The following is a 14,110-nucleotide window of genomic DNA, read 5'->3' as shown; positions in this document are numbered from 1 at the left end:
TTTGACAGGTTAACTGGTATCGTAATGGCTGTAGCTGTTTGTGAATGTTGACGTTGTGCCTCAGTATAGTGATACCACGTTGGTAGAATTATTTAATTATTTAGTAAAGAGTTAGTAGCAGTGGTCAGAATCTCCGGTGATGATTACATCCAGCGGTTAAAGGATTTTTCAATCGTTAATTGTTTAGTTTAACTGTTGTTAGCCATGTTCTTGCCTTACTACTAGCAACTTGTCAGATGTGCTATTTAGCCAACTTATGGTCTACAGTGACCCCTTGTGGACATGGTAAAATATTGCTGTGTTGCGTAGATGTGTTGTGATTGTTTCTTAGTTGTTATTGACTCGACTAATTACAGAATTGCCTGTTTCTGTTTCCAGAAAACCATGCTTATAGTAACATAAACTGTATCTTCTACAACAATGAGTTCACGTATGGCTGCACTGCATTTGGATTAAGCCTGGCAAGCTCTGATGTTCTTCAGAAGAATCAATTCTTCTGTGGAGCTTAATTAAAGACAGTTAACCAAACTCCTGGACTGCTGCAGTCTTTCTGACAGAAGACTTGGGCCGGACTGTATATCCAGCACTTCCATTATATTTATATATATTCTACAGTCACGCCAAGGCGATACCCATAGTGAAACACCTCACTCTGTTATCAAAGAACCAGGGATTATGTTAAATAACCCAACTATGTGAATAATGATAGGCTAGGCTTCTTAGAATGTGAGAGTTTCGTCAGTAATGGGGAACATTTTAAACTCCACGTGTACCACAAACCAAAGCATACATTTCAGTATTTAAGATTTCATTTCGTCAAGGTGTCATCAGGACGCTACAACACCATTCCCATAGATACAGTTGCTAGGGAAGCAGAAGAACATCATATCAAAGAAGCCCTGAGTTAATGTGTTTATCCCAGCTGGACATTTGTCAAACCTGGAAAGGCGCCTAAAAAATCCCCAGCTGATCCAGGAGAGAAGAAGGACGACTGCTGCCTAAGGGGAACCCTTCGTGATCCTGTATGTGTCCGGAGTATTGAAACAGCTGAGACGCATTTTCTCTAAACACTGCGTCTCTGTGGCTTTTAACCCCAAAACACACTGTGGCAAAAATTGGTCCATCCTGTGGATCAGGTCCCCCGCAGGACTCTGCAGTCTGTCTACCTACAGGCCAGTGGACACTCTTTCAATGATGAGGATGTAACATCCTGGACAGGGAGGAACGCTGGTTTGAGGGCGGAGTCAAGGAGGCCATTTACGTGAAAAGGGAAAGACCATCTCTGAATGGAGGAGGGGGCCTAAAGGTACATCTGTCACCATCTTACAATGCTGTGATTGCAGCCATTCCCCATTGATCAATTGTCATTAATCAATTATCTTTGATCAGTGGCTGTTGATCAATGGTCATGGCAGTTTGCATGAGCATTGATCATTAATGATGAAGGAACTGACCTCTCAGCATATTGTTCATTCAGTGGTGCTGGTTTCAGTCACTGTTTATAGCAGCAGTCAGCTGAGACTGAAGACGTCACCTGATGATGACGAAACGTTTCTCCCACTGAAAACGTCCAGATGGACACAATAAACTTTCTAGGATTTCCTTACCTGGATGATTGAGCATGCATCAAGACAAACATTCTGGAGTTTTGCTCCTTATTGATGTGATAGCATCACATATAACTATAGTTGCTAAATATTTGTCTGCCATTCATTCAAATCCTCCATTCAACTACATCCCAAAGGCGCACCATTGGATTGTGATCTGGTGGCCATCGTTGTCATTTAAGTACAGTGAACTCATTGTCCTGTTCAAGGAATCATTTGAGATTATTTAGAGAAGACGTTTCACCTCTCACCATTTCACCCTAGAACTGAAGAAGCTTCTCGGATGAGAGGTGAAACGTCTTCAAGCAACTTAAAGAAGTCCAGATGCTTTTCTTTCCAAGCTCCTTAGACTATGGAACATGTTATATTACACTGTTGCAAGTATCAGGTGGAGAGTAGACAACTGACCCAAAACCTCAGAAACATAAAAATGAAACTAGATCTTTTCATTTTCATAGATTGATTTACTGCAAATGGACTCAAGAAGTGAAAGTTATCAGGTCTTAATTTCAGTTTTAAAAGAGGTGGCCTCCAGCTGAACGTCAGCAAGACCAAGGAGCTGGTGGTGGACTTCAGAAGGAGTCAGCACAGAGAGTACAAGCCCATTATCATCAATGGAGCTTCAGTGAAGAGGGTGCAGTCCGTTAAGTATCTTGGTGTCCACATCTCCTCAGACCTGACATGGGCTGCCCACATTCAGGTTTGGGAACAGCTGTGTGAAGGACCAAAAAGCTCTCCAGAGAGTGATCCGTACAGCAGAACGCTGCTGCAGGATTGCTCTCCCCCCGCTTCAGGACACCTACACCAGGAGATGCCGGACTAGAGCAGCGCAGATACTGAAGGACCCGTCCCATCCTGGCAACAAACTGTTCCAACTTCTGCAATCTGGTAGAAGGTTCCGCATCTTCCAGGCAAGGACAGAGAGACTCAAGAGGAGCTTCTATCCCCAAGCCATCCGGGCCCTAAACACACACACCCGCCCTCTCACATCATCTATAATTGACTGAGACAGGACTCTTCCAGACACTAAACCAAGGCACAATGTACATTTCAATTCCTTTAATTTTAAATATGTTTATATTGTCTATCCTGTAAAATAGTCAGATATCTATTCATATTAATGTACAGAATTCACCTGCTTGCTGCTACTACTGCACATGCACAATGTATATACTATATGTGTATATATATATATATATATATATATATATATATATATATATATAATGTTCTTCCTCTACACCCCCCCCCCCCCCCATTTTTTTTGCACATGTCGAGGAGCGTGTCAGGCTACATTTCACTGTGTGTTATACTTGTATAACTATGCATGTGACAAATAAAGAACCTTGAACCTTGAACCTTGAAAAGAGGGTAAATACTTTGGGAGGATTTGAGGGGTTTTTTGAGCCACGTTGCAGTTCACACTCCACACCGGTTGGTGGCGGTAATGCACCATTCAGTTGTTTGCCAACAGCCGATAAAATCTAGAAGAAGAAAAGGACTCTGCTCTTCCGTAAAGCAACTACGTAGCTTGAGAAACAAGAACACCTCAAGAAAACGCTGGTTTAACAAGATGAGCAGTGAAAAATACCCGCGGTCTTCTATCGAAGACGATTTTAACTACGGCACTAATGTTGCTACGGCCAGTGTTCAGATCCGTATGGGTGAGTAACAGACCCGTGCTATCTAGCTAACACTGATATCATTGGCCGTGTTCACGGTTTTCCTCTACACAGTTATTATTGGTTTCGTTAGCTTCCGATGGGTTTTGAGCTACTGTAACGCTGTTTCTTGGTTCATTAGGCTTTCTAAGGAAGGTGTACACCCTCCTGAGCTTGCAGATCATCTTGACCACAGCCACCTCTGCTCTCTTCATGTTCTCTCAGACCATCAAGGAGTTTGTTATCGCAAGGTGAGAATGAGCTGCTTCATATATAACCAGGTGCTGCTGTCTGTTTCATTTTTCTAAGGACAGGAGACAAAGAGAGTACTCCGTCTCCTCTCACGAGAATCTAAAGTTACATTATCTCCTGCGGAAGCTCCTCGTCTGCTTTCATTACATCATCCATGTTTACGCAAGAGTTGGCAGTAATGGTTAAATCCGCCTCCTCAATATGTGTAATATTTAGTGATGCCAACAAATCTATCTCAGTGTTGTGCAGTTTCAAAGAGACAGAGAGTTGATATTGTTGTATCATAGTGTCATCGTATTCTTGCAAATATTAGATTTGCTTTATCATTATGCTGCACACTTGGAAGATGAATCAAAAGCAGTGTAGCTTTGTGAGTTCGTCTTTACTGCTGCAAATGTATAGACAGCAACGTTACACATTTGTACAATCTCTCACAGCTCTTTTAGGGGCACTGCCTTATGGTTAGTCTTTAAACACAAAAAACGAATACTTCTTACAGTACATCAATGAAATAAACATAAACAGAAGATGGTGTGATTCACCAGTCTTCATCTGCTGTGATTACAGCCCGGTACAGGTATAGATCCACAAAAGCGCCACGAGGTTTGGATGTGGCACCTTGCCTGGGATTACCATAATGACCCTAATGTCATTGAAAAGCACAGGATAACTACTTTGATTGCACAGTTTGATCTGAAACTGATAAGTGTGCGAGCGAACGAGTAAGTTTGTGTCTGTAATTCTTTAAAGGAGTGTGTGATGTCGTGTAAGGAGTGTGTGATGTCGTGTAAGGAGTGTGTGATGTCGTGTAAGGAGTGTGTGATGTCGTGTAAGGAGTGTGTGAGGGCTGCAGTGAAGAAAAGCGAGTATATCGAGTGTGTCAGCATTCTAAACTCTGCTTTGATCAAAGGATTTTATGCTGCTGTGAACAAGATGTTATGATGGTGTACATGTTTATTAATATTAAAAATAATGAAGTGTCCAGCCTGACAACCTTCAGGTTTTATTGGCTATTCTATTTTTGAATATTAATGCTATTTAATTAACAGAATATTTTCTATTATTTCACTTTTAATCTGGAGAATGTTACAAAAGCGTTGAAATAAATAAGTTCTATTGCAGTGATAAAGAAGGAAAAACAGTCATCAGTTATTGTAAATGTAGCCATTCAGTCCCGACGTTAGTGTCACATACAGATACGTTTTAACTGGACCTGAACACGCAGGTTTGTGAATGTGATCGTTGGAGAAGGAGGGACGTCGAAATAGAAATTCATCCCATAGTGTGTTTACTACAACTCTGACCTGTGACAGAGTTTCAAGGTCAGAGGTCAAGTTTTCTGTAAATCTTGTGGATGAGGCACGAGTGTTGATTCCCCCCCCCCCCCCCCCCATTCATTTTAAGTCCAGGGAAAAGGAGGCCGTAGCTCAGGGGTTGGAGTTGGTTGTCTGCCACTGAAAGTGTCATGGTTTGTTCCCTGAGTTGCCCCCATTGCATCGATCAGTATGTGTGAATAAAACATGTGTTTAGCGTGTTCATCAGTGTGGCTGTCCCTGTTGGAAGCAGCATAAACATAGCAGCTAGGATCTCAGCAGAGTCAGGAAGAGCATGAAGGACTAACTCACGACTGGTGACTATTTAAGTGTTTAAGCTGCTGCCGTCCGGCAGGAGGTTCAGGCTGCTGAGGTCCCGAACAAATAGACTCAAGGACAGCTTTTACAACAGGGCAATAGCCCTGATCAATGTAAATAGCTGACCTGACTGGATACCTCCCTGGACTTTTTAGGGGGAGGTAACAATGTTTAAAACGATAACAATAATATTTATATTTATAACAAGGTGCAATAATAATTAATGTGCAATAATAACAGTGTGCAATACACATACACTTATTCTTCTTTTTTATACTAAGTTAATATACTGTGTTGTGTTGTTTGTTACGTTGTGATGTGTCATATCGTGTCGTGTTGTGTTATATGTAGTGCCGACGTAGGACAGTTTTTCCAATTTCATTGTACTACTGTACTATGTATGACTGTGCAATGACAATAAAGAGTTATCTTATCTTATCTTATTTAACAAGTAGACAAGATTAGTGTTAAGCTACGATGTCATATTAGCAAAGCCTCAAATAACTGCTGATAACAAATGTTAGAGAAACGTGTTTGCTTTGTGTCCTGATTGGCCAGTACGTCAGATTATTAAATCACCAGTTCTGTCGTGGTTTGGGGCTCAATTTCATCCTGTCAAAAATTCATGTCATGTAGTTTTCTGAACATAGAAATGAACTTTCAGAGTTTGAGCCATCGTGCAGCACCATCTGGAAATCTTCTGATTGGCGACTGATTTTTCATGGCAGTGGTCCCAAACTGCCAAATGCAGTTCAGGATGTCTGGATAGAAAAGTGAAACAGTGTGAGGTTAAAGGTGGCCAGTGTCCAAAGAGGCAGCTTTGGGGTGTCCTTCAGGGAGCTCAGAGGAATTTTTCTGATGATGATTTAAAGTAGAGCTGGGCGATATGAGATTTTTTCATATCACGATATGTTTTTTTCATTTCAGGTGATAACGATATCTATCACGATATAAGCCAAATAACTATATTTGTAAGATTTAAATGTGCCGTTGCTCACAAGTAAAATGTGAAATAATCAGCAGCTTGTTTTTATTTAAATATTTATTTCCCATAATAAGTTCAACAGGGTAGATGTACTTAAGGAACATGAGACTTTTTCAGATAAATAAAGGCAAATATTGCAAACTACACTAAAGGCAGCCGCTAAAGCGTTTAAGTTTCAAAATAGAACAAACAAAACAGACTAAATATTCAATTCCACTTAGAAACAAAATATTAATTCTAAAAATAAATCTTAGTTTGTTTTACAGAAGAACAGACAAAACTGACTAACTTTTGTCAATATCAAATAAACTGAGAACTAAAAGGAAATTCTCAATCTCTCCTTGTTGTATAGCTGAGCTTTTCAAACAGTTTTAACAGTTACTTTAGTCTGACAAAAGCCGAATGACGAATTAGCGCTTCCAGTCAGAGACTGAGGCTACGTCCACACGTACACGGGTGTTTTTGAAAACGGAGATTTTCCGTTTTCATTTTAAAAATAATCCCGTCCACACATAAAGGCAGAAATGAAGGAAAACGCTGCTATGAACATGCCAAAGCAGCAGGTGGCGCTAGATTCCTAACCGTGCAGAAATGTTGGCCAATCAGAAGTCTAGAAGCCTCGGTGGGAAAAAGTAAACAAAGCTGGGGCATAGAAGCAGAACCGAGTCGTATGTGTGGAGGGACAGTAACTGTGTGTATATGTAAGCATTTAAACACTGCAGAGAGTAGAATTAACAGTATTGTAGAAATTCATTTCACCGAAACAATAACGTGGCGCACAGTGTGACGCATGCACCAGTTTATTGTATTTCCAGACTTGCTTTCGGCACAATTTACAGTGCACGCTACTCTGTTTTTTGTCAGACTTGAAATAGCCGAAATACCTTCACACTACGGAACTTCTATGGCTCTTCCGTTCGACAATCTCTCCGGCGTTGGAACCATCATCTGTTTTCTCTTCAGTCACGCTCGGTTGATTTTTCTAGTCGGCACACTCATTTCCTCCATTACCTGCTGGCTGCTTCCCAAACAAACACACGTGCGGCTTGGCACTTGTGCTGTACGTAACAAGTCACGCAACGTGACGCTGCGGCTGTGATTGGTTCGGCTCTGCGCTACTTAATTTGGATTGGCTGACCTTTTTTTTTTCTTTTTTTTTTTTTAAGAGGACAAGAGCGGCGAGGTCTATCGCGATAGCTTAATTTCTCTATCGAGTAAAAGTTATATCGCGATACATATCGTTATCGTTCTATCGCCCAGCTCTAATTTAAAGACATTATTACACATCAGGCTGTGCTGAGGAGGAACGGTGGTTTTCCCAAATATGAACTTTAAAGCTCAGGAGAATTGTACGAAACCAGTTTTGCCTGTAAACTGAAATTCCTCTTCTGTTTGCACGGTTCAGTAAATTGTTGCTCTTATTTCTCTTTTTCCAAGCAAAGTGTTAAGAGGCGATGAGTGGCTGCATGTACAGTCTGATCACCTGTCCACAGCGTGCTGTCTGTGCTACCTGCTGTTATAAAATGATCCTTCGTTTTGCACATAATCTCTATGAAGCTTGGTTCTCCTTATTGTCTCACTGTGACCTGGTTCCTTCCTCAGCCCAGCTGTGGTGATGGTTTCATCTCTGCTCTCGCTGGTTCTTCTGGTGGCTCTCGCTGTGTACAGGCACCAACATCCAGCTAACCTCTACCTCCTGTTTGCTTTTGTAAGTTCTTCTGTTTTCAGTTTCTTGAATACATTTTTTAAATTTGATTGATTGTCATAACAGTCAAAATTGTTGTCTGCTGCAGGAAAGTAACGGTGATGGGCAGTGAGTCATTTTTCAGTGAACCCAGTCCAAGAATATTCGTGGTCTAATTCCTGCTCGTGATAAAACGAATGTTTTATAAGAACATACTTTTACACCAGGAGACGATGATCACCAATCATCATTGTGACCGTCGACAGGTGGAGTGATTAACTCTGATCGTCTCCTCATCACAGCATCTGTTAGTGGGTGGGATAGATTAAGGAGCAAGTGGAGATTTTATCCCCGAAGTTTGTATATTACTAGCAGGGAAAATGGACAAGCTTAAGGTTAGAGTTAGTTTGACAGGAGCCACATTTGATGACGGGGTCGGAGCATCTCCAAAGCTGCAGCTGTTGAGGGCGTTCCCAGTCTGCAATGGTCAGTATCTAAAAAGTGATCCAAGGAAGGAACGTTGGTGAACCACCGACAGAGTCGTGGGTGGTCGAGGCTCACTGATGCACGCGAGGAGCGATGCCTGGCCTGTCTGGTTTGATCCAATGGATGAGTTATTGCAGCTCAAGCTAACAAGAACGAGCTGCTGCAGGCTGCCCGTGCTGACCTCTGTCCACTGTCAAAGCACCAACAATGGGCACGTGAGCCTCAGCAGTGGACCACAGAGATGAGTCACATTTTCTGGTGCATCACGTGGACGGCTGAGCGTGTGTGCGTCACTTACCTGTGAAACACCTGGCACCAGGGTGCATTATGGGATGAAGGCGAGCCAGCAGAGGCAGTGTGATGCTTCAGCTAGGAAACCTGGAGTCCTGTTACTACCTGCCTAAGCATTGTTGCAGACCATGTTCAGCCTTTCCTGGTATTACCGATGGTGGTGGCCTCTTTCAGTCGGCGCCTTGGCACGAAGCAAAAATGATTCACATTTGTTATCAGCAACGTTCGTCTGTCTCTGGTAGATCAAATGATCAGAATTACAATCATAATGATCAGTTTATTTCCTCCATGAAGAGAAGCTAACACGTATAACAGTAGCTTGTTTATGAACAGTGGGTAATATAAGTATTCAACACGTCACCAATTTTCCAAGTAAATATATTTTAAAAGACTCTATTCACAGGTGACAGTAACACCCATCAGTGCACTGATGGGCCTTTTGTGTTTAATACCAGTTTTACTCACTATAGATGTATAATAGATGAAGTAACTGATGAGGCATACTGTAAACAATGGTGGATGATATCAACTAAACAAGATGACAGAAGTTGTTTCTAAGATGGTATGAAGTCATAAAATGTTCTTGTTTTCTATTGTTTGTATTTGTGTGTGTAAAATGGTCTTTAAGGCTTTTTATATGTGACCTGTTTCAGCTGTGGTTACAGAGCCATAAACCTGATGCTGTAACATTCCCCACGTTACTTTGTTGCCATGTTTCCTTTTTCATTTTGAGCTGCTCAGCGGCTGCAGCCGCAGTAACTGCTGCTTTAATAATGGCTGTGTTGTTGTGTTGCTTGCAGACTCTTCTGGAGGCGCTGTCTGTTGCCACAGCTCGTAAGTGTTTAGAGTTGCATTCTGTTAGTGTCCAGCCTTCCAGGCTACCGTAGACTCTGATGGGATTTCTTTCTCTCCACAGTCACCTTCTATGATTACTCCACAATACTGCAAGCTTTGTTTCTCACCTGTGCTGTGTTCGCTGTATTAACAGCCTACACCTTTCAGTCCAAAAGAGATTTCAGCAAAATGGGAGCTTGGTAAGTTCTGTGTTCTGATGGGACTCTTTAAATGTCTGTGAAGGTTCTCAGTCGTCCAGCTCATCGCAGTCTGAGGAGCTCGGACAGGAAAGCGTCTGGACTTAAGAAGACGTCCTTGAAGACGTTTCATCAGAGAAGCTTCTTCAGTTCTAAGACTAGAAGGTGGAGAGTCACAGATTTTAAGCCTTTTGGGCAGAGGCTCAATAGGAGGTCCACGACCCTCTTGGGTCCCACAGGGCTTCAAATCTGCGACTCTCCACCTGTTGCTCTGAGAACTGAAGAAGCTTCTCGGATGAAATGTCTTCAAAGAAACTTAACAAAGTCCAGTCCGAGCTCCTTCAATGTGCCGCCTGATCACACACAAGATGTAACATGCAGATGAGATGAGTGGAGTATATAAATATAACATTCGTAGATTTTGAAAGTTGTGACGACACGAAACACCTTCAATCTGAAGCTAGAAATGTACATGAGCTTTCCACTGATGTCCTACTATCTGACGTGCAGCTCAGACAAACTGAGTCCAGCTAAAGTGGACTGTCTGTTTCATCCCTGCAGGCTTTTCTCCTGTCTGTGGATCCTCATCATTGGAACCTTCATGAGGGTGAGTGGAGGGGCCTGATATCAGTGTCACATGGGCCTAATGAAAGAGGAACAAAGGCCAACGAGTTACAAACAACAGAAAGCTACAGAGAAAAAGGGCTGATGGTATTTCTGAGCTAAGCCTACACATGGGCTGTGCACCAATGTAAAGAAGTTTAGTTGGAGAATTGTAATGTTGGACTTTTTTCCACATCAAACATTTGCTGAGCCACAGTAGGTGAACTGGTCACGGGTAGAAGCAGCAAGCTGTGGCAGTGAGACGGCGTGCACAAATGAAACCTGTAGTTTCCCTGTTGTGAAGCGTGCAAACTGCAGAGCTGGTCTTTTTCTTGCCTGCTGGGGTAAAGGGCTTGTTGAAATAAAAGGCCTTGTAGTGCAGAAGACTTCCAAGTTTAAAACCAGCCTTTGTTCTGCTGCTTTTCCTTGTATAGGATAAGATGTCAGTGCTGCAGCTGAAGTTGAACACGGCTATAAACACGATGAAACAAAACATAGACACGTTGGTAAAATCAAACACAAACTGCTGCTGGGTGCTGTCAGTGTTAGGAGTGTGCTGGTTCTTTACCTCCTTCCAGAGAGCAGTCGGCTGAACAAGGCCGGGACTGAAGGGCTCTCTGATCTCTGTAAGGAAGCTTTCGATCCAAGTGGGAAGTTACGGCAGCCTAATCACTAGAACGTCAGGGATGATGGTATTAAATAACAGTTTGAGGTGGACGCAGAGCAGTGGTGGTTTGGCTTTAGGAGCAAACCGATGGGAGTCACTTTAAATCCCCTTGTGCTCTGTTCTCTCTGCAGCTCTTCTTCCACAGTGACGATGCAGGTCTGTTCCTGGCTGGAGCTGGGGCCTTGGTCTTCTGTGGCTTCATCATCTATGACACCAGCATGCTGATGAAGCAGCTCTCTCCTGAGGAGCACATCTTGGCCTCCATTAACCTCTACCTGGACATTGTCAACCTCTTCCTGCACATTCTCCGCGTCCTCGACTCGATGAAGAAGCACTGAGTGCTGCAAACCCACAATTTGCCTGTTCTGTGATTAATTTATGCTTGTGAGTGTTGATGTTGGTGCACCAAAAATCCCATTATTGACCTTTGTAACTGTTAAAACAATCGGTGTGTTCTTGGTAAGCTCTTTCTGTTGTTCTCTGCTGTTTGTTTGAAACCCCAAATTAACCAGCGTTGTGGATTATTATCAGTTTTTCTGTCTTGTAAAACCAACAAGTACTCGTCGTTTTGTGGAGGAAGGCCACACTGCCTGATTTGATATGGAGCCAGTGAGCAGCTCGTCTGCCCCTAATGCAGCTCATTTCTTTTAAACAGCAGCTCTACACAGACCTCTCCAGTCGTGCTGCTCCAGTTCATGCAGTTTACAGGTGAAGACAGAGCCTCACACTGAAAGGAGAGCTGGATGGATGCAAATGCAGGAAGCATTGAGAAAGGAAACACTGACCAATCAGATGTGTTCACAGACGTGTGTGTGTGTGTGCACAAATCTGATTGGTCAGTACTTCCTTTCTGAATTTGATTGGATTCTGAATGATGCACACACACAAAGATTTGCAAACAACATTGGCTTTGTTAGAAAATCTAAGCACATCTTTAAAATGAATAATAATTTTGTCAGTACAGTTTTCCACGACGTGAACCAAAACGAACGATGCTGATAAGTAATTATATAAACTGTACATCACGTTGAAATAAAGGTGAAAATACAGAAAAGGTCTCGGACCTGTCTGAAAAACACAGGTTCTGTTTAACTTTGCAGATCTAAGTAGGCTTAGAGAAAAGCAACACGTCCTGTCACAATGTAAAGCAGTGTGTCCCAACCTGTGAGAGCCACGGCTTTGGTATGATGTGAACAGGTTCATGTCTGAAACCCTCCAGTGTTGTTAAATTATGACAAATCTCCAAAGAGGAGTGGGCCAAAGTTCCTCAGTGATAACAAAGACCCGCTGGTAGTTATCACAAACGCTTGATTGCAGCTGCTGCTGAGGGTGACACGAGCAGTTATTAGGTGTAGTCAAGTAGTTCATGACATCAATTTAAATAAAATTAGAATTTAAAAACTTCTAAACTAATATTAAAATGTATTTATTTATATGACTGTTGTACAGCAGTCCATCATCTGAAATGTGTGACAAATACGCAGAAAGAGAAAAATTAGGAAGGAGGCAAAACCTCTGTGTGCACATTTGTGAACGGCCCGCTGTTTTAATTTGTTATGCATAAGATTTACTGCTGAGTCACCACAGACTCACTCCCCCTCTGTTAATGGTCTGCCAGATGAATACATGCTGATTTATAAAAGTGTAAATGCACTATCTAAATTCTAAAATTGTGATATTTACTTTTTAATTTATGAGCTTCTTGGTATTGTTTTAAATTCACTGTGTTTGTTTTTGCAAGTCTATACATGAAAAAGACTTTATTAAAACAATTAGGTGAAATCATGGTCTTTATGTGTGTGAAACTGATTATATAATGATTGTATACATATGATTGTTAGATTCATTTTAACTTGATTAAAACAGTAAGCTGTTAATCTGTTGATCTGAGTAAATGTGTGTGTGCTAATGAACAACAGCACTGCATGCATTTCCAGCATTTGCCTGCATTAAGTTTGGCTTTATCTGTTGACACATGACATATGATTGAAGTTTGTTCGGTCTTGTAAGACATCATTAAAATCAGTTATAGGTTATATCTGTAAACAGCAAAAACAACAGAGAAGCTTGTAGAGAAATGTGGAATAGATCTAATGAACACAACCCGAAAGCCAGAAGTTCAAAATCCAGGCCCAGAAATCTTCCTTCAGAGTAACACGCCCAGGATATGTTGCTACCATGTTAGGCATATTCAACAGTAACTGGGAACTTTTGTTTTGAAATCCAAAAATATATTTTCAAGTCAAGTGGCTTTATTTCCAACCATGTACAGTGGTGCAGCATACGGTGAACCGAGACAGCGTTCCTCCAAGACCACGGTGCTATGTATGACAGGAAATCAACACAGGACTGCAAGACATATGTAAAACACCCAGCTCGCCCCTGTGGGCGGTCTATCCTTCAAGCTGAGGTCCTCTACCAGAGGCCTGGGAGCTTGAGGGTCCTGCAGTATCTTAGCTGTTCCCAGGACTGCGCTCTTCTGGACAGAGATCTCTGCTGTTATTCCCGGGATCTGCTGGAGCCACTCGCCTATTTTGGTTAGCCACCACCATTTTGTCCGTCTGTATCTGGAAGTCCCACAGGATCTTAGCTCGGTCATTCTCCACCACCCTTGGGGGCATCTCCCATTTTGACCTCGGGACTTCCAGGTTATACTCAGCACAGATGTTCCTGTACACTATGCCGGCCACTTGGTTATGGCGTTCCATGTATGCCTTGCCTGCTAGCATCTTGCACCCTGCTGTTATGTGCTGGATTGTCTCTGGGGCATCTTTACACAGCCTGCACCTGGGGTCTTGCCTGGTGTGATAGACCCCAGCCTCTATGGATCTTGTACTCAGAGCTTGTTCTTGTGCTGCCATGATTAGTGCCTCTGTGCTGTCTTTCAGTCCAGCTTTGTCCAGCCACTGGTAGGATTTCTGGATATCAGCCACCTCCTCTATCTGCCGGTGGTACATACCGTGCAGGGGCCTGTCCTTCCATGATGGTTCCATCTTCCTGATGTATTCTTGGATGTTCGTTGTCTCATCCTGGACTGTGGTGCTGACACTCACCAGTCCCCGGTCCCCTTCCTTCCCTCCTCAGGACTTGCCTGACCCTCTGCAGGTACTTGGTTATATGTATATATGTGTGTGTGTATGTACATATACAGTACATATATAGTACAGTAATGTACTTACTGCGTAAAGTAAGTACTGCAGTACTTCACCTTG

At 42.4% G+C, this 14,110-nt stretch overlaps 1 protein-coding gene across 1 annotated transcript; it reads left to right on the top strand.

Annotated features, from left to right (window-relative positions):
* The first annotated feature begins 3,070 nt into the window (after positions 1–3,070).
* tmbim4 (transmembrane BAX inhibitor motif containing 4) lies at positions 3,071–12,781 on the top strand. Its single transcript, XM_026147435.2, has 7 exons — positions 3,071–3,271; positions 3,411–3,519; positions 7,739–7,844; positions 9,398–9,431; positions 9,514–9,631; positions 10,190–10,235; positions 11,030–12,781. Exons 1-7 carry the CDS (start codon positions 3,181–3,183, stop codon positions 11,234–11,236), a joined length of 711 nt encoding a protein of 236 aa, XP_026003220.1. The 5' UTR covers positions 3,071–3,180; the 3' UTR covers positions 11,237–12,781.
* Positions 12,782–14,110: the final 1,329 nt, after the last annotated feature.

The sequence above is a fragment of the Astatotilapia calliptera genome, chromosome 17 (genome assembly GCF_964374335.1).
Source record: "Astatotilapia calliptera chromosome 17, fAstCal68.1, whole genome shotgun sequence".
NCBI classification, from domain to species: domain Eukaryota; kingdom Metazoa; phylum Chordata; class Actinopteri; order Cichliformes; family Cichlidae; genus Astatotilapia; species Astatotilapia calliptera.
The sequence above is the reverse complement of the archived record's forward strand: the minus strand, read 5'-3'. Positions and strand labels throughout refer to the sequence as shown.